The sequence below is a fragment of the Mus musculus genome, chromosome 5 (assembly GCF_000001635.26).
Source record: "Mus musculus strain C57BL/6J chromosome 5, GRCm38.p6 C57BL/6J".
Lineage (NCBI taxonomy): Eukaryota > Metazoa > Chordata > Mammalia > Rodentia > Muridae > Mus > Mus musculus.
In genome coordinates, this window is record NC_000071.6 from 22,737,919 (window position 1) to 22,762,416 (window position 24,498).

The 24,498-nt window shown below is 41.6% G+C and overlaps 1 protein-coding gene and 1 long non-coding RNA gene across 4 annotated transcripts in view; one reads left to right on the plus strand and one right to left on the minus strand.

The window, feature by feature from the left end:
* Positions 1-991: 991 nt before the first annotated feature.
* On the minus strand, positions 992-8,966 carry A930003O13Rik (RIKEN cDNA A930003O13 gene). Its single transcript, NR_027362.1, has 3 exons — positions 7,667-8,966; positions 5,070-5,289; positions 992-1,423 (listed from the first exon to the last, which is right to left on the minus strand). It is a non-coding gene; the product is annotated as an RIKEN cDNA A930003O13 gene (long non-coding RNA).
* Positions 8,136-24,498, plus strand: part of Lhfpl3 (lipoma HMGIC fusion partner-like 3) — a 529,544-nt gene continuing 513,181 nt past the window's right edge. For all 3 annotated transcript variants that reach the window (NM_001081231.3, NM_001359998.2, NM_029990.2), the window contains exon 1: positions 8,136-8,707. In NM_001081231.3, coding sequence (NP_001074700.2) covers positions 8,275-8,707 — 433 coding nt within the window. In that variant the 5' untranslated portion in view covers positions 8,136-8,274. The remainder of the gene's footprint in view (positions 8,708-24,498) is intronic.

A 24,498-nucleotide genomic window follows, 5' to 3' on the forward strand; every position in this document is an offset into this window, starting at 1 on the left:
GTATTTTCAGAGTCTAATTTTAATTTAAGAGAGAATTAAAGATTTTTTTCCAGAAAATTGGTTGAACTTTATTGGTGGTACGTGACTGCTTATTCTTACCACCTATGTTTTCTTGTCTCTTTTCTACCCTTGTTAATCCCTCTTCCTGAAAGAATCCTTTCCCCACATTCCTGCTTTTGTGTTTTGTTTTCTGACTTGCTGAGTTTAATCAAGGCCTTCTGGATGTAAGACCATAGGATCCTGCAATGATCCATTGGAGTATAGTGAGCTCACCAGTGGGTACCCAGCTGCAGGCAATGACTCCTACTTTCTAGAATCTTTCAGTAGCTTACAGCTCACCAGGGAGAGGTAGGGCCCTCTGAGCCATGATGTAACAAGGCGACAAGGCCAGTTTTGTGTGGCCCAGTGCAGGTAACCGAAGGAGCTGAGTCACAATTGCAATGACTGTGCTGTACTCAGACAGCCCTGTAGAGAAGCTCCTCTGCCTCCTGCTCCTCCTCCTGCTCTTCTCCCTCCTCCTCTCCCTCCTCCTCCTCCCTCCCCCCCACCCCCCAGCTCTCACATTCTTTTTGCCATTACACTCCCCTTGGAGTTGTTCCCTGGATGTTAGAGAAGGTGGTGTAAAAGTCTTGTTTGCTGACAGGTGGTCAGCCAGCTCTGATCTCGGCACCTTGAGCAGCCTCAGTCCCCACATCCACTGCGATTCATCTGTGACAGCTCTGGCCACTCTCTCTCTCTAAACTTTTGAATTATTGTTTGCCTTTGATCAATATTAGCCCTAAAATGACTTCCCTCCCCGCTCCCAGTTAGCTTATTTTTCAGAAGATTCATTGAGTTTTTCATGCTTCTATGAGTGGGAGCTGATTAAATTAAGTTTTGTGTCATATTGTATTTAGCCTGCATATTTAAAGTGACACTTTTGTAAGTTAATCCTGTAGGTTCACTAGTTCTGTGGATTTTTCTTTTGTTTTTAAAATGATCTATACCCAACTTTAAAAACACTGCAAATTCTTTATTTTGAAATTGTAATATGACTACATTTTTCCCATATACCTTGCCTCACTTTCTTTCAAGTTCACGACCCATTTTTCATTACACTTTTTGTGTATGTGTGTATATATATATTCATGTGTATATATTCTCATACACACACACACACACACACACACACACACACACACACACACACATGTGTTCATGTATGCTACAAGTACAACGCTACTTGTATATATGTTTTCAGTGCATGACCACTTTGTATTGGGTATCCCACTGGCATGCTCTTCCCTGGGGAAGACTCTTTCCTCCACTCTCACCATTCTTTAGTTGTCTACGGTTCTTTGTGTAGGCTTGTAGTCCTAGGGGCTTTCTCATGCCCATTGTGGCATTTCTATTGTCCTTGATGAGTGGTGGAGATCACATCTGCCTGTGGGTACAAGGATTCAAGTTTAGACTGCTGTTAGGAATTGTGCTGGTTTAGTAAAGTACTGACTGCAGGTTCTGCTCCAAGGTCTTTGGCTTCACTAGCGTTCCTAGAAAGCCGTAGGAAAACACATGTTTTCACTCTGAAACTAAATTCTCCTTAAAAACAAATTACTTTTATAATATAATTATAGGGAAGCAGACAGCCAGCATAACTTCAATCTTCACCTCTCTTTCCTCTCTGAATCCAGTCCCACTGTCTGGTCCCCAGCTCTGTAGCAGACCACCCACAGGAACCTCCCCTCCCTGCTGCCCCCATCTTTAGTCGCACATACATAAATCAAACTTCCTTCCCCTCACTCATTGATTTATCCCAGCTTCCCTGGGAACCTGCAGACAAGGCTGCCAGGGCAGCAGGGAGGAGAGCTTAGGATCGTCACTCTTCCTTCTCGTCTCCATATGCAGTTTTCCAGTTTCATCCCCAGATCTGTAGCAGACTATTGTGGCCTCTCCTACTCACTCTTGAATGCTGTTCTCAGGGGACAAGCAGATTTTGATGCTATATACTGTTTTCTTCCCATTTGTGGACTTCTAGCCCATCCTCATTCCTAAGTGCCAACTTTTAATACTTAAACATTTTGCTCTCCACAGACTGACTGAAAAGCCCCCAAAGCAGACAACACCTACAGAACTCATTGAACATGGAGAAGTTGAGCTGGTACCCACATAGAGACTTCACCCCTACATTCTAATGTCTTTGGTACAAGAAGGTAGTCTGCACACTCCAAAGGGAGAAACATAAACACCAATCAACCACAAACCCTTTGATCTACAATGGTGTGAAGCCTGCAGGAGAAGCTAGTGCAGTGGTGGCACAAAGCTTGTGGGAGTGACCAACCAATATCTGATGTAACTTTAGGCCCACTCCACAAGATGGAACCCTTACCTAATACTACTTGGGTGAGTAAGAACTTGAGACTAGACAGCCAGCTTGGATCTAGGGTAAACCAAATAGAACTGATCTGCTAAAAGAGCACAGTAATAAAATGGCTCCTAAGGACATTGAGCTACACCCATAGATCAGTACCTTTCTCAGCCATGATCAGAGAGGCTTTTTCCTGTACAGATGGGAACAGATATAGAAACTCAGCCAGACATTATACAGAGAATAAGAGACCTTGGAACACTCCTTCCTGAATTTAGGACATCTCCATCAAATTGCTCCCCGCAGGAACCCTCAGGTAGAAGAGTTAAAAGGATGTAAAAACCAGAGTGGATGAAGACACCAAGAAATCAAGACTCTAAAGCATGAGGACTGATGCACATATGAACTCACAAGAGATTGGCAGCAGGCACGGGGCCTGTGTGAGTCTGCACTAGAGCTGGAAGATGAAGTGGACACAAGCCCCACCCAGAAGCTCTCTCAATCTCTTAGAAGCCTATTTGTTTTCTAAAGAAAGGCAGAAAGGTGGTGGATCCAGTCAGGGAGATGGAGAAGGGCCGTGAGGAACAGAGGGAGAAGCTGTAAAAGCCAACTTTAATAAAAGGAAAAAAATAAATGGAATTTTAACAGGTATAATCATATAGCATGTTTGAATACTGTCCTTTTATCACCTTGTCAATATTTTTTATTATAAACCCCACTAAGGTGCACTTTCTTCTCATTCAGGTGGGATATGATGGTTAATCCACAGAATTTAAATAAAACTCATATGAATAAGTTTAGGAAATCCTTGGAAAGTAAGTTAAAACTAAAGTTTTGTTAGAATTGAAAATGAATATAGTGGATTTTATTAAACACCTTAATTTTTTCACTCAGCTCTTTGATATGATATGCTACAGTTTTATTTATAGGCTCACAATTTGCTGGAGCCATTTCCACCTCTGTTCTCTTTCTGAAAACAGCATGAAGCAAATAGGAGCTTCTTTCAACCCAAATCTGGGGGATGTCAAGACAAATGCATTGTCAGGGCCGCTGCATGGGGCAGAACCACAGCCACTGACGATCATGTGGTGTAGATCAGAAGAAGATGCTGTGGTTATAAGCTGCTGAGAGTTTGAATGGCTTCTGCAGCAGAACCTGAAGGGCATTAAAATGTGCCCTTACACCAGAGTACTGAATCATTAATGTTAGCATTCGTTTATGACTATGGTAAGGAACGCAGCCTTAGGAATAGGTTTTCTTCTTATTTAGAAGGACATGAGGATTGTAAGATTTTAAAATATGGGCTACATTATTTGAGAGACTCTTAAAAATCTGAACCTGAGATTTTAGAGACCTAAATGATTGCAGAATAGGGACAAGATATGCATTTAAAGATGCTCATAGCAGAGAATGCAAGTAGCAGTGCTTCCCAGCATGATCCCTGAGTTGAAAGTTTTAAGTAAGCTTTACCTTTTCTGAAACACTCCAAAGGATGAGCTTGGAATGAAGGTTTGATTTTTTTATATTTATGTATTTGATTTATGTTTGTTTGATTGACTAGGGTGGACACACTCATATCCAGTAGATGCACATGTGGAGATCAGAGGACACCTGTCAGGGGTCGATTTTCTCCTTCCACCATGCGGATTCCAGGGGCCAACTAGGGTCATAAAACCTCTTTAACTTCAGATCCATCTTACCTGGATCCCAATTTGATCTTGACTTTCTGAGAGTGCTGAGACACTCAGGCCATCTTATTGAGGCTACTAGCCCAGTGACTGAGTAAGTGGTAGTCCTGATTCCTAAAAATCCCGAAGGAAACTGAAGATCCAAGGGGAGAGAGGAGAGGGTGGAAGGAAACTGAAGATCCAAGGGGAGAGAGGAGAGGGTGGAAGGAAACTGAAGGTCCAAGGGGAGAGAGGAGAGGGTGGAAGGAAACTGAAGGTCCAAGGGGAGAGAGGAGAGGATGTTAGGGGTGCAGAGAGCTTAATCATTAGAATCTTTGTATTCTGTGGTGAGATCCAATGACCTTGGGCATAACTCTAAAAATCAATTAACCAACAGGATTTAGCAGTCCTCACTTGATGACGTTGATCATAAGCAATGACTCATCTGGAAATCCTAATCATCCATTGCTTGCAAAATTATACCTATGCAATTTCAGAAAGGGCTTTCAATTTTAAATAAAATATCTACTTGTCATAATCTGATAAGTCTTTTTTTTTCCAATAATGGTTTCTCTCTTTTAAATTTTCTAGAGAAGTCACCTTAGTCTTTATAAAATACTATAGTAGGGATCTTAGATGTATTTTCTGTACTCTCTTCCTCACGAAATCCCAGAGAAGAGTGACCGAGCCCTCAAGAGCCTGGCATACTAGCAGCAAGGTAGCAAGCTGGGTCTGGCTCGCAAGGCTCCACTTCCTGTGCTGCATCAGGGTAATTTGTTATCAACGGATTTAGTTCTTTATTTCACGTTGGACCTTAGGAGGGTCACACAACCCAACTATTGTTCAGTTTCTTCATTTTTTATAGTCCTAACTAGCATGCATTGAGGCAGTTTGTGAAGGCTGAGTTTCACTCCTGACCCTTTGTGGCAGTAAGAGAAAAGCATTTTCAACAGTGAGATTTGAGATTTGAGCATTCAGTGTTTCTAATTCTATGCTGTCAACGACAGACTTCTACCAGTTATTTAGCACTTATGAATCATATTATAGTTTCAAAATACCTTTCTATCAATAGCAGCTTTGTAGCATGAATCAGGCTAGTTTTGTTATTTCCTCCTCCCCCAAACAGCAGCTATCCTGGTGACAGAGGATGATTTCAGAGTCTCACATATGTTTCGCTGTCCCAGCTCTTGAAGTCCATCTATATCAGTGGTTCCCAAGCGGTGGGTTGTGACCCCATGGGGACTGAATGACTCTTTCACAGGTTGCATATCAGATATCCTGCATATCAAACATTTACATTACTATTCATAACAGTAGCAAGGTTACAGTCATAAAATAGCAACAGAAATGATTTTATGGCTGGTGGTCACTGCAACCTAAGGAACTCTATTACAGGGTTGCAGCATTGGGAAGGCTGAGAACCACTCTGATCTATATGGCGCAAGTCAGAGATTTTAAATGAAGGGTGGGATCTATCTTCCCTGTGGGGTAAAGGTGCAAAGGTCAAGGTTCAAATGCTAGTGGCATGGCAGTGTGAAGGCCGTTAGAGCGCTCATTCTTGGATGGCACGCCTACTGTTGAATTGATCATTCCAGCTCATCCGTAGTTCTTAGAGTCTTGGAGGACCCTACTTTAGCCTGAACATCTGCTATAGTACAAGACACTGTGGAAGTCTATTGACATGGTTCATGTCTTATTGATCCTAACTTGAAGGGAAAAATGATGACTTCTTAGGGGGAATGCACAGGAGCACTTTAAACTAACAGCTTGCCAACTCTGGACTGCTCTCAGTGGTTGTTGACAAGAGTGGACACCTCTAAATGTGCTTGCTGGTATACAGATTCTGAGCACGAAACCTGGAGGCAATTCCAAACCTGGAATACGAATAAGGCTTTCCTTTGGCGTGCCTCAAATAGAAAAGCTCTTTGACTCACAACCTTTGAGTCTGAGTCATTCGTTAGTCTTTTCTTTGTCCTGGAAGGCAATTTAAGCATCAAGACACAAACAGGCTTTTTGATTTGCAGCTTTCTCTTCTCAGCAACCTCTAAACTCAACCCCAGGGACAGTAAAGGTTTTTTTTTGTTTGTTTGTTTGTTTGTTTTTTAAGGCATTGATTTCAAAGAAAGACAACTTTATATAAGCAGGGTTAGGGGAGTTGAGGGCTTGGGAGAGTCACTAGAAATCACTGTCCTTTCTTGCCTTGAAGCCCTCTCTGCTTTAGGACACACTGCCTGCCAACTGACCCTACAAAACTTATTACCATCTTCTTTTCTCTTCTTCCTCCCAAGTTAAAATGCTGACTTACCGGCAGCCGTAGGGGAGTTCTGAAATGAAACCTAACAGAAGTTCTGACCCTTCATTACCACCAAACACACAGAAGATAGATCTCTTTGAGTTATATTTTTAAAGACATAATGTGTCCACATCTAGATCACCTTCTGCATCTGTCCTAAATCGCTTTGATATTTTAAAGGCTTTCTGAAAGGTTATAGCTACACTTGATAGCAATTCTGGCTTACCTCAGCAACCACATTCCCTGATCTGTCTAACGATGTCCTCTTTTCCAAACTCAGCCTCACGGATCTTGAACTGTAATTCCGCAGCTGGATGCAGAGGAAACGCTCCTGTGTAATTCTAACACTTGCACCTCAAATCGTTCATAGTTGCAGCAGAAGGTCCTTCATTGCCTCTGTGTCCCTAATCCTAAACCCCCTCTCTTTACTCCCCCACCCCCATAATTGCAAATCCTCAGGGTATCAGATCAAGAGCATAATTAATCTCCATCATTTACACGTTGGGCCCAATTTTACTGAAGGGTAATTTACATAGTACAGACTTCTGGATGAGTCTATGGGCGCATTCTTTCATCTGCTCAAAGAATGCAGCATTACATTGTGGAGTTTAAGATTATTTGTACCAAAATCTATTCCTGCAATTGAGCATTGTCGGTTTGCTATACGGTTCAGAAGGAACCAGATAGTAACCGACCACAGGAAAAAAAAAATAGAGATAGCAATGAGCAACTCATTTTGAAAGGGCTGTAAAAAAGGGCAGTATCAAGAATGGAGAAAGTAAATGAGAGAAGGGGACAGTGTAAAGTACACATTAATTGTGCAAGAGATTGTTTGCAGACGATCCGGGGAAATTACACTAAAACCAATTCTCGGGTTAACTGGAGCTTTTGGTTGTGGGAGAGGTGGAAATACTTCCACTGTTAAGGCACTCATCCCATTTATCTTTATCCCTCTTTATCTTTAGCACATGCTAGCTGCCAATGAGTATTTGTGCAATAAATGAAACACCTGCCAAATTATCCGATGTTTTCAAACAAACTCTAAAATTCTGTGATAACTACTTCTGTGCATGCAGGCCCCATCTATTGCAAGCCGCGTGGGAGAGAAAAGGTTTGACTTCAAGCGAAGCTTGGGGTTTCCATTTGCCATAGTTCATTTGGTTGCATAGTGGAAAAGTGGGACGAGAAACAATAGAGGATCACCCTCCAGGCGTGACTTCTACATTATTGTGTGACAGACTTCTGCCCAACTTCTCCTGTCTCCATCTGCCAACCTGAGGTCACCTAAGAGTTAGCTTGGGGCAATTCTGTGGTTTTAACAGGGATACCTCCCCGGGAACCACATCTCTCTTCCTTTCTCACCTACACCTGCCATAAGGCTGCCTCTTTTTTTCCCTGCAGAGATGCAGAGGTCAAAGCACGTTCCTGTGCGGTGATGAAAAGCTCAGGATCAGCCTCTTGGCCAGCAGCACATCCTCCAGGATCCAGGGAGTGCCTCTAGGATTCCTCTGGGCGCGCTCTTATAACTCCACGTCTGCTTCTCTTGCTCCTGGCACTTAAGAAGCATCTCCTGGTAGCCGCGATCCTCTGTGACCTGGGGCACCAGCAGAGCCTACAGGAAAGAGGGTCAAAGGCGAGATGAAGAGTAAGGGGGCGTGAGGGCTCGCAGGCTTCAGCTGCAGCAGCTGCAGCAACGAGCAGAGGAGTGGAGGGTGCAAAGCAGGGCTGGAGCCGGGTCCAGGAGGGAGGGAAGAGGGGGGCGGGAGGCTGTGCCTGGCGAGCCGGAGGGGTGCTCCACGCTCCCCCTCCCTCCTTCCGGGAGCGAGGGTGCAGACTCTAGAACTGGTGCTGCTGGGCTGAGGCGGAGGCAGGGGAATTGCAACGCACGCCGCTCGCTCGGCGAGTGTGTCTCCTGCGCGCCGAGAGGCGGGGGGAGGCGGAGGACCGGGAGGAGGAGGAGGAGGGGGAGAATGCCCGGAGCCGCCGCCGCCGCCGCCGCGATGCTCCCGGCTCAGGAGGCTGCCAAGCTGTACCACACCAACTATGTGCGGAACTCGCGGGCCATCGGCGTGCTGTGGGCCATCTTCACCATCTGCTTTGCCATCGTCAATGTGGTGTGCTTCATCCAGCCCTACTGGATCGGCGACGGCGTGGACACCCCGCAAGCCGGCTATTTCGGGCTCTTCCACTACTGCATCGGCAACGGCTTCTCCCGGGAGCTGACCTGCAGGGGTAGCTTCACGGACTTCTCCACGCTGCCCTCGGGCGCCTTCAAAGCCGCCTCCTTCTTCATCGGCCTCTCCATGATGCTCATCATCGCCTGCATCGTTTGCTTTACCCTCTTCTTCTTCTGCAACACAGCCACCGTGTACAAGATCTGTGCTTGGATGCAGCTCACCTCCGGTGAGTGCGCGCTCACCTCCACGGAGGCAGGGGACCCCTGGGTGTCCGAGCTCCAGAGAGGCTGGAGTGGGAGGGACCGCTTCCTGAGCTCTGCCAGTCCGGGACAACTTAATCCTCTCTCAGGTTGAAGGCGTGGAAGGAGGAACCCCCAGGTTCCTCAACCTTGGCACTGGCGCCAGGTCCCCAGGCGTTTCCGAACCTCTTGGATGCTAGGGACGCCACCCATAGGGACGCCTTGGAGGCTGAGCAGTTGTTGGGCAGAGTCCGCTCAGAACTAATGATGGGGTAGTGGGGCGGAGAAGTGGCCACTTAGAGGCTGGGCTCCGTGTGTGTGTGTGTGTGTGTGTGTGTGTGTGTGTGTGTGTGTGTGTTTATGTGCGTGAGCTGGGGACTAGGGGAGTCTGGTACAAGCGGGTGAAAAGAGGATTTAGAGCAAGCCAACCTGTTCTGCCCTTCCCTGGATTATTTCCGCCTTTGCTTCAGGGTGTGTGAGTGTTGGGAGGAAGGGGGGGGGGCGTGTAAATTTGTCTTTGGCAACCATAAATATTTTATCATCCATCTGGTGATGAGTAAATCCTAATTTTGTTTAGGCACCCCTCCCTCCCCCGGTTTTCTTAAAAAGAAAAAAAAAAATGTAGCGTAGAGTGTTCCTTAGCAGTTCCTCGATGCCACACCTCCAGCGTCTCCTTGTCAGCCAAGGTCCTTCCATTTCATCTCTAAACAGGCAGAGACGTCTTGGGAGAATGGGGATTTCTCAAGACCTCATTTTGGGGAAGGGGTGTTAGGAAAGCAGGCGAGGAGAAAACTGGCTTCACTAGCACCAGTGATCTTCCCTCTGTTCAGTGTACTGTTGCCAGCTGAGGCTATGATAGGACTCCCTTCCCCACATCCGCCAGCATCAAAGTTACTTTCAATTAAGAAAGAATGTGGAGTGCCTTCTCTGGTGGCTTTGAAGAGTCCGGAAACAACACCCGTGCTTACTGCACTTCTGTTCTGTCTCCTCTCCTGCCTTCCAGTCTAAAGTCAAGGGTCCTTGTTTTTCGACACATTGATGAAGCCCTTTGGAATGGAGGGATCTTGAATGTCTCCAGCAGTTAAACATCTTTATTTATGACTTATTATTATCATCAGTATTTAAGTATCTTAGACTTAAGGGAATGTTTATTCTATAATGTTTTGAAGGCTTCTGGGAGAAGAGAGATTTCATTACTGAGCTTATCAGAATGTGTAAGATGAGGAAATGCTGAAAGATGTTGGGACAAGCTAAAGTTCCTGTTATTCTGGGATGCCGGGTCCCTTTGTGCAGCAGAGGCTGGCCTCAAACTCCTGGTGCACTCACCTCAGCCTTCTAGTGCTGGGATCTCAGGCTCTGTATCTGTATCAGGAAAGGTTCTTGTTCTTGTTAGTTTCATCGAAGAAGTGAAGCTTAGCATGGACTGAAGTGCTTGTTTGAGGTTTGTCTTGCTGCATTGCATTTGCATTTACTGTGAAAGTTTGTGTGTGAGACGCAGGGACGAGCATCCTGTCATCCTGCTGCACAGAAAGAGCTTATTTCCTGTGGTCACTCTGCCCTCCCCAGCTCGAATTTATCCCCTGCTCTGTGCCTTTTTACTCTCATTAATTTTGTTGACATTTCAGAAGCAGAATAACTGAGATGTTCGGTAGACTTCTTCATTGCGCTTCTTCATGGTACTTTCCTCTGATTTGACTTTGAAGAGAATAGGACAGGCAGGCTGCATATGTTTCAGGGAAACACTTGACCCTACACTGCTAATTTTAATTCTTCTCAGTTAAATGACCTATTTAGACTGGTGATTCGAGTTAGATTATTTCTCAAAGGTCTGAGAGTTGTTTGTGAATATTTCTCCAAAAGCACATAGTTGATTCTTTTATTTTAATGAAGATTTATATTCTAAAAATGTATTTTTTAAATAAAAATAAAGAAAACTACCTTTGGGGGAAATGATCACTTTTGAAGTAGCATAAACTTCAGATCTTACAGTGTGGCCTCTTGCTTTTCCTACAGTAGAGAACACAGAACACGATAAACTCTGGAGCAGGAACACATGCTGTCATGTACTCAGACACGAATTAAATGTTCCATTTACATTTCCATACCATTAAAATGCCCTGATAGTCTTTGTACTGCAGTGCGTATGAAGGGATTTTCTTCATCCAGAGATTTGAATAGCCTTAAATATTATGCCTTTAAAAGCCTTTGGAATTTGTTACTTTACCTCTGGTTTCAGTTATTAATCAACTATCTTAATAAAATAATCAATTATGATGAGCTGTCAATTAAGAATTATGTGAATTGTATTTATAAATTTTAAAGGAATGAGATGAGACCTAGGAGATATTTGTGAGGAATGATGCATTCAACATGGTTTTAGTTTTAGGGTTTTGTTTTGTGTTTTACTTTTGGGGATGTGAGAAATGTGGCATGGTACATAATGTACTAAATGCTCTCTGAGGCTGCAGAGCTTTGGGTGTCTCCTTTGTAGCGCTCTTTAATGTTGCATAAGCTCTCCATGTTTATAGTTTAACTACCCAGAATAACCTTTAGGGAAAATTTCTAAATATGAGAGGTGAGACTTAATGTAGCATTTGATTATTGGATATTCTTTAACCTTAATTTGAAGCTAACTAACTAGCTTGTATGTGTGGCTATCTAATCACTTTAATGTGATAGCATCAGAAGTCAGGTAGAGTGTCAAATTCTACACGAAGTGATACATTAAGATGACGAATGTAGACTATTTTGTAGTAGTATGAAACCTTGAACATTTTAAGGAGCCTGGTGCAGTGATGATCACCTTTAATCCAAGCACTAGGGACACAGAGGCAGGTGGCTATATCTGTGAATTTGAAGCCAGCCAGAACTACATAGTGAGTCCCAGGACAGCTAGGATAATGAAGAGAGACCATATATCAAAACAAAACAAAACATCAAAAACAAACAAATAAAACCAAAACAAAATAATAAAGATCATCGTCACCACCACCACCACCGTCATCATCATCACCACTACCACTGTCATCATCATCACCACCACCACCGTCATCATCATCAATCGTCAACAACAACAACAACAACAACTTTATAATGGTTCTGGGAAAGGAACTAGAAATATACTTAATTTATTAGATCTGAAAATGGTATTTTTCACTTGTCTATGTGTGTGACTCTCCTATCGGCAAGGTGAAAAGCTTGTGCTGTCCCACATCCCTTTAGATCATTGCCAAGCAGAAGCCAGAGACCAGGAAATGCAGAACTAGTAACTAATGGCTCTCTGCCTTTGGGAGCAATCTTAGATGTATGGACTGCTCCTAGTACAGAGACTGGGGACATAACATCACGTACCAGGTAAGTAATGGTAACCAGAGATGCAGCCCTTCCCCACTCTTCAGACAACAAACTGTGAAGGGAAAAGAGAATGTTTTTTTCTTTTTTTGTGATTTCTGTAATATATCTGTAATTGTCATGTGAGAAAATGAAGTCCTGTTTCTTCCTTAAATCAATACGGAAGGGAACTTTGTTTCTCAGAAACCCCATTCTTTGTTTCTCTATCTGCAAAAGTGTTTCAATGTTTTCAAGTCCAGTAGTAGTGGAATCTTACAGAGATGTCTGGTTTGCTTGTTTAACTGACTGTGGATCTTATCTTAAATTGAAGCTTATGTGGCCAAGGAAATATTTTCTTTTTCATCAACTAAGATATGATAGAAGCATGGTAAGGCTTTGCCTCTGCCATAGACTTCTGGGTGGACGACAGCTAACAAGGAAGGATTCACTTTTATCCAGGATGGAGGGCAGGGCATCTTACCTAGATTGGGCTTTCTTACTCAGGAGGCATGCGGACAGAGTGTGTTTCATTTCCCCCAGCCCATCACAGGCTCAGCATTCTGACTGTCCGGAGGACATACCATAGTAGCAAAGCTGTGTAATGAGGCACTGGGACACTTGCTCAGTGCCTCCTAGCTTCTCTGCCTCAGTTTCCTTAAAAGTATTTTTAGCCACCTTACTTTCTCCACATTGTTTTAGGTGTGGCAAGAGTCACCAAAGGTCATTACTATCTCCCTGAGTCTATATGGACAAAGCCTTTGTAGTGTTATGTTATCAGTTATCAGTATGACACCATTCATTTTCTCTAGCTCTCACTAACATTTGAAATTAATGATTCCCCGTGTGTTTATTCCCTGTCTGTTTTCCCCAGGGCATTGAACATCAATCAGACCTTACTTTTTTCTTTATATGATAGAGAAGCCAAGAACATATGTATATATTGGGATTAAACGATGCATGGTCACAGCCTGGTTCTGGCACTTATTTCTTTAGCCAATAAATTCGTTTATGTGCCTCAGTTGGTCACCTGCAAATACCTGTACCCTCTTTGTAAGAGTGATGTCATTGAACAAACTAATGTATATATATAATCAGTATCTGGCTCATGGTAAACCAAAATACTATGTGACTCTGTTAGCAGTGGTTGCCGCTATTACTATAAATTACACATCTTATATATTCAGTAAGTTTTCTTCTGCGTTAATTGGTGAAGAGAGAAATAATTATTGTATTGAAGAAAGAAAGAGAAGGTGTTATAGTTCTCATGTGCTGCAGTGAGAAGAAAACAGCCGTGAGAGTCATGATATTCATCTTTCTCTGTGGCCTCAGCAGGGACTTCACTGAAAGAAAGCTCTTCTGATCCTTAATGGCTATGGTTGTGCCTTGGTGGCTTGTTTCATGATGGGATTTTTCCAAATGGAGGGTTTTCTAATGCTCAGGTAATGATCTTTATTACAACACCAGAAAGCACTCAATCATATCTCAGTTTTCAGCCAATTTTCTTCTACTACCATTTAGTATTTCACGAAGAAAAACAGCAGAAAAAACAGCTGCAGGAAATAACCCCACTGAGAATGGCAATGTTATGTGAGAGCTGGAGATGGGGCTGTCTCTGAAGAGTGGGGTCTGTTCTGGGTTGGTTTCTTATGAACTCCAGGAGCAATCAGAGGGAGCATGTTCTCCAGGATTTTGAGTTTCTTCGTCCCGGGCGCTGGTGCATACTTACTCACCCTGGACTCTGAGGGAGCTTGCATTACCTGTCCACACCTGTTCAGGTGGGGCATGTGCAGGGCTTGGAAGGGGCTGCTCTCAAGAGGGGACAAGCTTGGCATTGTCTCAAATCAAGCTCATTGTTCAGGACAATCAAAAGGCCTTGCTATTTGGCTAGTGCTAAGCATCTGAAAGGAAAAAGTCCTTGCTTCAAGCGGAAGCTGATCTAAGCTAAGTTCAGTGTCAGAAAATTTCCCCAAAGGTGCAACTTCCTCCACTAGAGCATTAGAAATGTCCCTGTAGGTAGAGAGGGAAGGGTGTGTACCGCAAAAGAGGGACATCTGTGTTTCCTAACAATGTCTTCTAGTTACATTTTACAGAGTGAACTCATACAATTTTACCTGTCAATTTAAAAAATTAATACCCTATTAAAAAAAAACTCTATTCATCACTCCATTTTGGCAAGAAAATGATTTGAAATAATTTTAGGAACTGTTTTGTTCCTTATATGTAATATGGCAAGGAAAGTGACAGTTGGATGAGGTTGTAAAAGACATTAATATATTTGTCAAAATAAACAATTTTGTAACAGCAGGATTCTAAGTGAAGATGGGAGAAACATAACAGGTCCCATATAAACCATATGACATACATTCTGTTACGAGTTCCACAAAGCTGCACATTAGCTTTTCTATAGTAAAAATACTAACAATCTGTTTATAAATTCATAAGTAATTAATAAATATAACAGAAGCCTAACTAGATATAGATAACGTGAGCTCAGCATGAAACACCTATCTAGCAGTTGCTGCCTTGGAACGATGCCATGACCTGGGGAAGAGTCCTGGTATGTAGTTCAGCATGCTACACTGTGCACACCTCAGAAAAATTTCAAAGTAAACCATCCCTTAAGTGAAAAAGTAAGCACAGAGCCTATGGCTAGGTTTGTGCACAGTGTGTGATTCAGACCACTCTAACTGTGGTGAGAAGAGATAAGTGTGTATACAGAGAAGTTTGGAACACACTGGCACGAAGCAAAGAATATTCCAGAAGAATTCCAATTCATGGGTTTAATGGCATGATAACTAGGGCAATTTTAAAGTAGGATTTCTATAATACAGTTGAACTTTTGGGGTCAACACCAACCATCTTTAATTAATGTGAATTTTCCTTATCATAATGAGTCAATTGGAATTTCTATTTGATAGGAGGAAAGACAGATAGGTTGACCTTTCCTCTTAATAACAGCAGGCAGATATTAATGCCGACAGCTAGAGGATGTTAGCATTATTCAGATACAAATAGTAGATAAGCCATTTAATGGCTTAAAGATAGTCCTGTTATGAAAAATCACTGGAGCATTTGGAGCTACATAAGAACAACCCTCAACATTCCAGATGTTCATATAAGTTACACTGTAATTAGACAAAATTTGAAATCACTACTGAGCTTCTGCTCTGTTTTGTGCCTATGGCCCAGAGTGCTGGCCATTCAAAGTTTTCATCATCATAGATGCCATCTCAATCATCTTCTCAATCATCTTCTTTATATTTTTCACTAAGACAAAATGGAAAAATGAGTGGCTCACAAGAGGAAGGGCATTATTTTTTCCAACAAACACAAACTCTGACCTCTACTCAGAAGACATTTCTGTTTTTTAAGATTTATTTTTATTAATGTATACCACCACCCCACCTCTCTCTCTGTCTCTCTGTCTCTCTTTCTCTGTCTCTGTCTCTCTCTGTCTCTCTCTGTCTCTCTCTCTCTCTCTCTCTCTCTCTCTCTCTCTCTCTCTCTGTGTGTGTGTGTGTGTGTGTGTGTGTGTGTGTGTGTGTGTGTGTGTTTGAGCCTATGGAGACCAGAGAGCGTCAGATCCCCTGGAGGTTGAGTTACAGGTGGCAGTGAGCTGCCTGACCTGGGTGCTGAAAACTGAATTCTGATCCCCTGGAAGAGAAGCAAATGTTCTTAACCACAGATCCATCATTTGAACACCATCAGGCAGACTTTCTGAAGTGCATTTGCTGGTATGGAATTGGTCTCACTTAATTCTGATCTTTCATAGCTGAATGAACCAAGATCTACAGCAGCAAAGGGGATGCCCATGTATGAATGCAAGAGGAAGAAAGATCCTAGAGACTTTCATCTGCGTGAAGTTCCTTTCTCAGCATTATATCGTTTTGAGGTTATTATTTATCAATGAAAGCGTTAGTGGGAGAGTAAGGAAGGATAATGAAATTAGCAGCTAATAATTGTAGATGTGAAAAATGTCCTTAATTCAGAAGTGGACCTGAAGAACTTAACTAATAGAGAAAACTTTTCCCATCCTTCGCCTTATTAGGAAACAATAGCTTAGAGTAATTTAAAGAGCATGCACCTTTATCTAAATTACAGACTGTCATTAGACTTTTTTTATTAGATATTTTCTTCATTTACATTTCAAATGCTATCCGGAAAGTCCCCTATACCCTCCCCCTGCTCTGATTCCCAACCCACTCACTCCTGCTTCCTGGCCCTGGCATTCCACTGTACTGGGGCATATGATCTTTGCAAGACCAGGGGCCTCTCCTCCCATTAATGGCCTACTAGGCCATCTTCTGCTACATATGCAACTAGAGACACAGTTCTGGAGGGGACTGGTTAGTTCATATTGTTGTTCCACCTATAGGGTTGCAGACCCCTTTTGCTCCTTGGGTACTTTCTCTAGCTCCTTCATTAGGTACCCTGTGTTCCATCCATTAGATGACTGTGAGCATCCACTTCTGTATTTGCCAGGCACTAGCATAGCCTCACAGGAGAGAGCTATATCAGGGTCCTGTCAGCAAAATCTTGCTGGCATATGCAATAGTGTCTGTCTTTGGTGGTTGTATGTGGGGTGGATCCCTGGGTGGGGCAGTCTCTGGATGGTCCTTCCTTCCTTCTCAGCTCCAAACTTTGTCTCTGTAACTCCTTCCATGGATATTTTGTTCCGCATTCTAAGAAGGAGTGAAGTATCCACACTTTGGTCTTCCTTCTTCTTGCGTTTCATGTGTTTTGCAAATTGTATCTTGGGTATTCTAAGTTTCTGGGCTAATATCCACTTATCAGTGAGTGCATATCATGTGTATTCTTTTGTGACTGGGTTACCTCACTCAGGATGATATCCTCCAGATCCATCCATTTGCCTAAGAATTTCATAAATTCATTGTTTTTAATAGCTGACTAGTACTCCATTGTGTAAATTTACCACATTTTCTGTATCCATTTCCTTGTTGAAGGACATCTGGGTTCTTTCCAGCTTCTGGCTATTATAAATAAGGCTGCTATAAACATAGTAGAGCATGTGTCCGTATTACCAGTTGGAACATCTTCTGGGGATATGCCCAGGAGAGGTATTGCTGGATCTTCTGGTAGTACTATGTCCAATTTTCTAAGGAACGGCCAGACTGATTTCCAGAGTGGTTGTACCAGCTTGCAATTCCACCAGCAATGGAGGAGATTAAAAGATATGGGAAGAATATTCAAAGAAAATCAAGGTGCAGCACTGAAAGACTGAGGTGAGGAGTGTGTGTTACATTTCCAGGAGGCCCAGTATTCAACAAGCAGGAAAGGTGACCAAGCTGTGGTGAGTTACAGGGACAGAGAAGAAGATAACAAAAATAAGTGAATCATCAGTAAGGAGGTGGTGAAGGTCAAGGTTGTATCCTGTGGGATTTAAGAGCATCAGAGGCCTGCTTAGTTTGGTATCTATGACTGAAAAATACATTGGCACAGAACAATTAATACAGGATCATTAATAATATGTAATACTGTGAGCATGTGTGTTTATTAACTTAGTTTTAACAGGTTGATGAGCTTTCTATACTACTAACTACTGTAGTGTATTGCAACAAATCCTTTATAGAGAAAAAAATTCTGTACTTAGTGTATTAAAAGCCATGAGTAGGGATCCTTTGATGGTTATGACATCTGATTAATAGATTAATGATCAATACTGTCACTGGATTTAAATAGAGTAAAAACGCACTGCAGGTACTAAGGCTCTTATTTTTTAAATAGTTTTAAAAAACATTTGCATGAGTCCACATCTGTGCATGCACTAGGATGAACTATGAAGTGTATTGATATTCGTTGCCTATCCTCACTCAGCAAGTCTAAAAGACACATCCAGAGGTGGAAATGATTTAATAAGGATTTAGAAAAATAATTATCCCTTCTCAAGAATATCTTGAAAGATTTACAGCACGAATACATAGTTATATGTTTATTAGAAGGAAGGTTAGAAAAATATATACTTGACAAGAAATTTGATATTTTTGGTATTTTTTCACCTTCATTTAATATCTTACATTAATTAACTAGTTGTTATATACCTCAGATTTTGAATGGAATGAAAATTAGCATTATTTCCCTAGTAGGGATTTTCTTAACATTCTGTACTATTAAAATAAGTCATACAGTCTATCTTTGAGCAATAATATAGCTTTTTAAAAAAATTCCACTTAAACAAATATACATAATCTAGTGTCAAACAGATATAGATTCATAGACTTCTTTCAATAAGGACACTGAAAAATTAGCATATTCTTCTCTTTTAGTTAATAAAGAAATAATAATGTTCCATACTGTCAAACAATTCCCACTTGCAAAATCTTAGGGTTGTTAAACTTAGCCCACGTAGGAATCCTATATTGGTATTACTATGATCATTTTTTTAGATGAGTAAGTTGAGTTTTTAACATTGCTCAATGTTTCTTGTACACTTGTTTCTTGGTGGTGTGGAAGCAGAGAGGGTGACTCTAATTGTTTAATCACAATCACAGATACAAATCATTTGGGCAATTAAAGTGAGGGAAGAGAACCAAGAATGTGACCATAATATTTGCACCTTGGCTAGATAACTTACTGGCTGAATGACTTTGGTTAGGCCAACTAAATATTTCTTTGACTTTGTTTTTCTTAGGCCTATACAATTGTATGAATTTTATAAGATTAGAAAAATATTTCCAAAGTTATGAAAATTAAAAATATTTTACCTGCTAGTCACGCTTTGTTGTGCATTTACCAGGGAATCAAATACTAGGAAATCTTCAAATGTAGGGTCGAGATTAAGGCAGAAAGGAAACAGCTGTAGTCTGAGAACTAGGCAGCAGAGCTTGGGTTCCATGATCTAAGAGCAACTTACCTTTTGTGTCCGCGGGATAATCGAACTGGACCCTGAAGGAGGCCTATAGTAAGCTTTGAAGAGCTTGCCTATCTTTGCTGTTTTGTTGTTAGTACTGTCTCTGAAGAGCTCATGAATCATAAGGATTTAGTCACAGAATTTAGTGTGCAGAAGGAACTGCAAATCACAGTGTGCCACCTAGTAGGTGACAGTTATGCCACACGTGTGATCGATCTACTGTATTCTGAGGATTAAGAAGGAAAATGGTGGACACATTGTGTAGGTCATGGTGAAATGGGAGTGTAAGTTTGCTAGGACCTCATATCTGCCTGTGACCCAAAGAAGGGACAACAAACAATGAATATTCTCTGCTCGATGTAGTGTCAAGATCGATTGTGTGGTGACCGCCCAGCACTGCTGTGGATCACAGAGCTGATCAAATAAGCCCCACCAGATTTAGCTTTGGGGATGCAGTGAGCACAGCCGGGATATCTTGTAGATCATAGTGCAAACCTTGTTCTTTTAGCCTCCATGTTTGTGAGGGCTTTCCAAGGAGAGGAGCTTAAACCAGAAGGGCCAGCCTCAAGCTGCCCTAGCGGCTGCAGAGGACCCCTCTCCTGACCATAGGATGGTCTCTAGAGGGAGCTCCAGCCCTGTCATCTCCTGTGTTTCAGAACTTTGCCTTTTACAGTCTCATCCCAACACTTTCTGACTGATGTTACTCTCAAAATAACACTTGGGAGGATGGAGAGTGTGGAATGACATGTGAAAGCAGAGAAAGAAGAAAGGATGAGCCAGAATGTGTTCAGTAGAAGGGGAAGTCCGTTTACCTGCAGGACATGTCTATTCCTTTTGGATATTCTTTTAGTTCCTTTCATTGGTGTTAGAATTCATAGAAACCAGTTTCTATGATTTATCAGAACTTCACATAAGCTGTCGGGACTTTCTCTTGACTATCTTTTTAAAGGTATGATTGACAAAACCGACTGTCCCTCTTCAGGACATTTTGGCAAGTCACCAAAAAAACAGCTAGTGAATTCAGAAGTAGAGCACTGTGGACTGCCTAGGTGGTCATAAGCTATACACTGTCTGCACCTCTGCAGTAAACTTCATCATGTTTTTGCAAGTTTAGAAATTAGAGTTAGAAATTCTATTTCTTGGAAAAAGTTTGAGGTTTTTCAGATTGAAAATAAACATTTGATAACTCAAAACATGGATCTTAGCCACAGGTAACAAGACAAACCAAAAAACAAAACAAAACAAAACAAAATGCTTGTTTCAAGAGAAAAAGAATGAGTCCCCACTTTCTCCTCTTGATGCCACTCAAAGGAAACATAAATAAATTCCAACTTATTTTCCCATCCCCCTTTCCTGAGCATTGGTTTCTATTTTATCTCTTTGGGAACCTGAACAGGCAATTCTTTAGATGAAACCGCCAAGCCAACGAGCACTCTTTCTGCACAATATTGGGTCTTTTCTTTCCATCGCATACCTGGAGAGTGTTCTAGTAATCACAGCCAGAGTCCTTCATTAGCTTTGATACCCTCCACAAACCCAGGCCACCAGAGCATCAAGAGCTGAAAGAACCAAACAGAAAATCTGAAACTACATGGATGCTCCAACTGTATATAGCACAACAGCATAGCAGTGGGACCTCTTAGATTGTGTGTGTGTGTGTGTGTGTGTGTGTGTGTGTGTGTGTGTGTGTTTGTGTGTGTGTGTGTGTGTGTGTGTGTGTGTGTGTGTGCAGAGCAGAGGGAGAATGTCTACAGTCGATGTAAGTTCATTTGAAAGGACTATGCCTTCTTCTGCCTGTTAAATAGTTGAGCTTTTAAAAAACATCTCTCAAAAACCAAACTAAAGATTACAAGGGAGACCGTTCAGTGCTGAAATTTTAATTGTAACAGGTTTCCTGAGGGCACCAAATGGAGGTAACATACAGATCTTCATTTCTAAGTCTTATGCTAACATGAACAGTTTGTTAATTTTGTATTTATTCCCCAAATGTGTTAGTGATACCCATGTTTAATGTAAAAATTTTACTTTTAGGAAATCAAGCTTGGACACACATCATGAAAGGACCTTAAAAGTTTCTTTTGTAGCTATGATATTTAGCTTACCCATCAGTTTTGTTTTGTTTGTCACTTAACAAAGTGAGTTATTGTTTCAGTTCATCCGCAAATGAGTTATGAAAAATGTGCTTTATATTTGTGTGTAAGTGTCCATATGGATGCGTTTGTCTACACAGACACAGAACACACAGACACCATAACACACACAGAGAGACACATAGACACACACACAGAGATCTTTATTCTCTCTGTGTGTTTATGTTAGCATTTGTGTTTTGTTGGGAAATGTACTTAGGGCATCTTGTATGCTGGGAAGGGCTCTGTCACTGAACTGTGTTACTAGGCTTTTTGTGTGTGTGTGTGTGTGTGTGTGTGTATGCTTTGGTTGTTGTAGTTGTTGTTGTTGTTGGCTTTGTGTGAACAATGGTGGTACTGGGGATTGAAGTCCTTAACTCATGTACAGTAGGCCAGTACTCTACCCCTGACCAATGTGTAATGAAGTGATCATTTGTCTCCTTGCTAATCCCTGTCTACTTTCTCCAGTTGTGAGTTATTAAAACTTGATCTTTGACAAAGAAGCCAAGCATACACAATAGAAAAAAGAAAGCATCTTCAATGACTGGTGGTGGTCTAACTGGCTATCTGTAGAAAAATGAAAATAGGCCCATATTTGTCACCTTGCACAAAGCTCAAGTCCAAGAAGATCAAGGACCTCAACATAAATCCAGAAACACTGAATCTAATAAAAAGAAAGTCGGAAAGAGCCTTGAACTCATTGGCCCAGGGGAAATTTGCTAAACAGAACTCCAATGGCACAAGCTCTAAGATCAAGAATTGATAAATGGGACTTCATGAAACTGGAAAGTTTCTGTAAGGCAAAGGACATAGTCAATAAGACAAATCAGCCACCTACAGATTAGGAAAAAAAATCTTTACTAACCCCACATCTGATAGAGGGCTAATATCTAAAATATATAAAGAACTCAAGAAGCTAACCACCAAAAAACCAATCAACCCAATCAAAACTAGGGTATAGAACTAAACTGAATATTCACAGCAGAGGAATCTCAAACTGCTGAGAAACACCTAAAGAAAGGTTCAAAGTCCTTAGTGATCAGTGAAATGCAAATCAAAATGACCCTGAGATGCCTCAGTCCCACTTGGGAGAAAGAAGAAAGCAACCACAGGTGGGAAGGAGGGAGGGATTTGGGAATAGATGGGGATGGGGGGAGAGGGGGACATGATCTGGTATTGGGTGGGGGAAAAGGACTGCAACTTTGAGGGCCAGCAGGAAGAATGGAAAAAGGAAACCTCAGCAGATAGGAGATTGGGGGACCCTCCAGAATGTACCAGAGACAGTGAGAGACTTTTCAGGACTCAAAGGGAGGGCTTAGATGAAATGCCATACATTAGGAAGTGGGAACTTGTAGAATCCACCTCCAGTAGAAAAACAGGGCATCAATTGAAGGGATGGTGTTGCCATCCCACAGTCAAAATTGCTCCTGTCTAAAAGAACTGCAGGGATGGAAATGGAGAGAAGTCTGAGGAAAAGAAGGTCTAGCAACAGGTACAAAGTGGGATCCAGCTCAAGGGGAGGCCTCGAGACCTGACACTATTACTGAAGCTATGGAGCACTCACAAAAGAGGTCCTATCATGATTGCCCTTGGAAAGACCCAACCAGCAGCTCAAAAAGAGTCACATGCAGATATTCGCACCCAACCAATGGACAGAAGCTGCTGACCTCTGTGGTTGAATTAGAGGAAAGCTGAAAGAAGCTGAGGAGGAGGACAACTCTGAGGAAGACCAGCAGACTTAATTAAACTGAACCCCCAAGATCTCTCAGACACTGGACCACCAACCAGGCAGTATACACCAGCTGATATGAGGCCCCCAACACATATACAGCAGAGGACTTCCGTGTCTGGGTTCAGTCAGAGAAGATGCATCTAACCCTCAAGAGACTGGAGATCCCAGGGAGTTTAGAGATCTTGTGGAGTGTGGGATGGGGACATCCTCATGGTGACAGGAGGTGGGGAGGAAGTATGGGATGTGGAACAATTGGAGGGTGGACTAGGAGGACAATAACATCTGGAGTTTTACTAAATAAATAAATAAATAAATAAATAAATATTTTTAAAAAGATGTAGTTTTATTTTTAATATACTTATCATAATAAATTATTTAATTAGTTTGGTTTTAAGGAAAATCGTTTTAATATTTTACTATTTACTGTAACATATACCATAGATTTTTATAGTTTTATATATTATTATTTTTTATAAAGATTATTTTATAGACCATTAGCAATCTCTATTTATTAGGTTAAAAAACTCCTTTTATATTCCTTCATCAAATAGAAAATGTGCATGTTCAATTTTATTGAACACATTTTGTGCTTTTAGTGAGATGATTATGTTAATTAATATGCTCTGATGAGGTAAGTCATGATTGTAGGTTTTCAGATGTTGGTGTAATCATGCCTGTGAAACGGAAAGTTAACTTTATTGTACAAAACTCAGACTCTAATGATTGGCTATTTTTTGTCAAACTGTCTTCATTTAGTGTGAATGTCAAGGTTATGTAACATTCACAGTTACGGCATCTTTCTCTTGCCTTCTCTGAAGGAACTTATATGTAAGCAGAACGATTTGTCCTTGAATGTTTTAACACCCCTTTCACATCCTGGCCTGCTATTTCTTTGTTGTGGGATTTTAAACCACAGCTAACATTTCTCTTGTTGCTACAGAATTGTTAATATTTTGAAATTTTCATCTTATGCAGATGCATTTTTGTAAAATGTTTCAACTTATTTACATTTTCAAATTCATTGATATGAAGTGATTTATAATATAATCATAATTGTATGGACTGACTCTATTGATTTTCTTTTTTATATAATGTATTTGCTTTCATTTTATGTGTATTGATGCTTTGCCTGCATGTATGTGTGTGTAAGGGTGTTGCCTCCTGGAATTACAGACAGTTGTGAGCCACCATGTGAGTGCTAGATTTGAACCCAGGTCCTCTGGAAGAGCAGTCAGTGTTCCCAACTGCTAAGCCATCTCTCCAGCCTCATGTCTTGATTTTCTCTGGATCATTTTGTGCCAAGATATGTTTGATTTACTTCCTATCAGAATAAAATTTAAGTTTGTGTTTCTTCTCCATTGGTATCTCATTTATGACAATAGTTTCTCCTTTGGATTTTCTCTTGAATTTCCTGTGGATTTTGTCTCTTGTACCTTTTGTGACTTCCTTATCTTGTCACCAAATGTTTAACTTTGTAGTTGCTTCAGATTTTTATTAGAGAAACAAACAAACAAACAAACAACCCAGTTGCTTACCAGTTGTAATATCTTTGAAGAGGATATCATTAGACGTGTCGTGGGGGAGGGGCTCTGGTGACACCCACAGTGTCCCAACAGCAAGGTTGCCTAAATGAGATCCAAAGAAAGATGACACCAACAGGCTAGTTAATGTAGAAAGGGAACCCTTGAAGGACCCCAACCCTACACCAAGTGCTGTAGG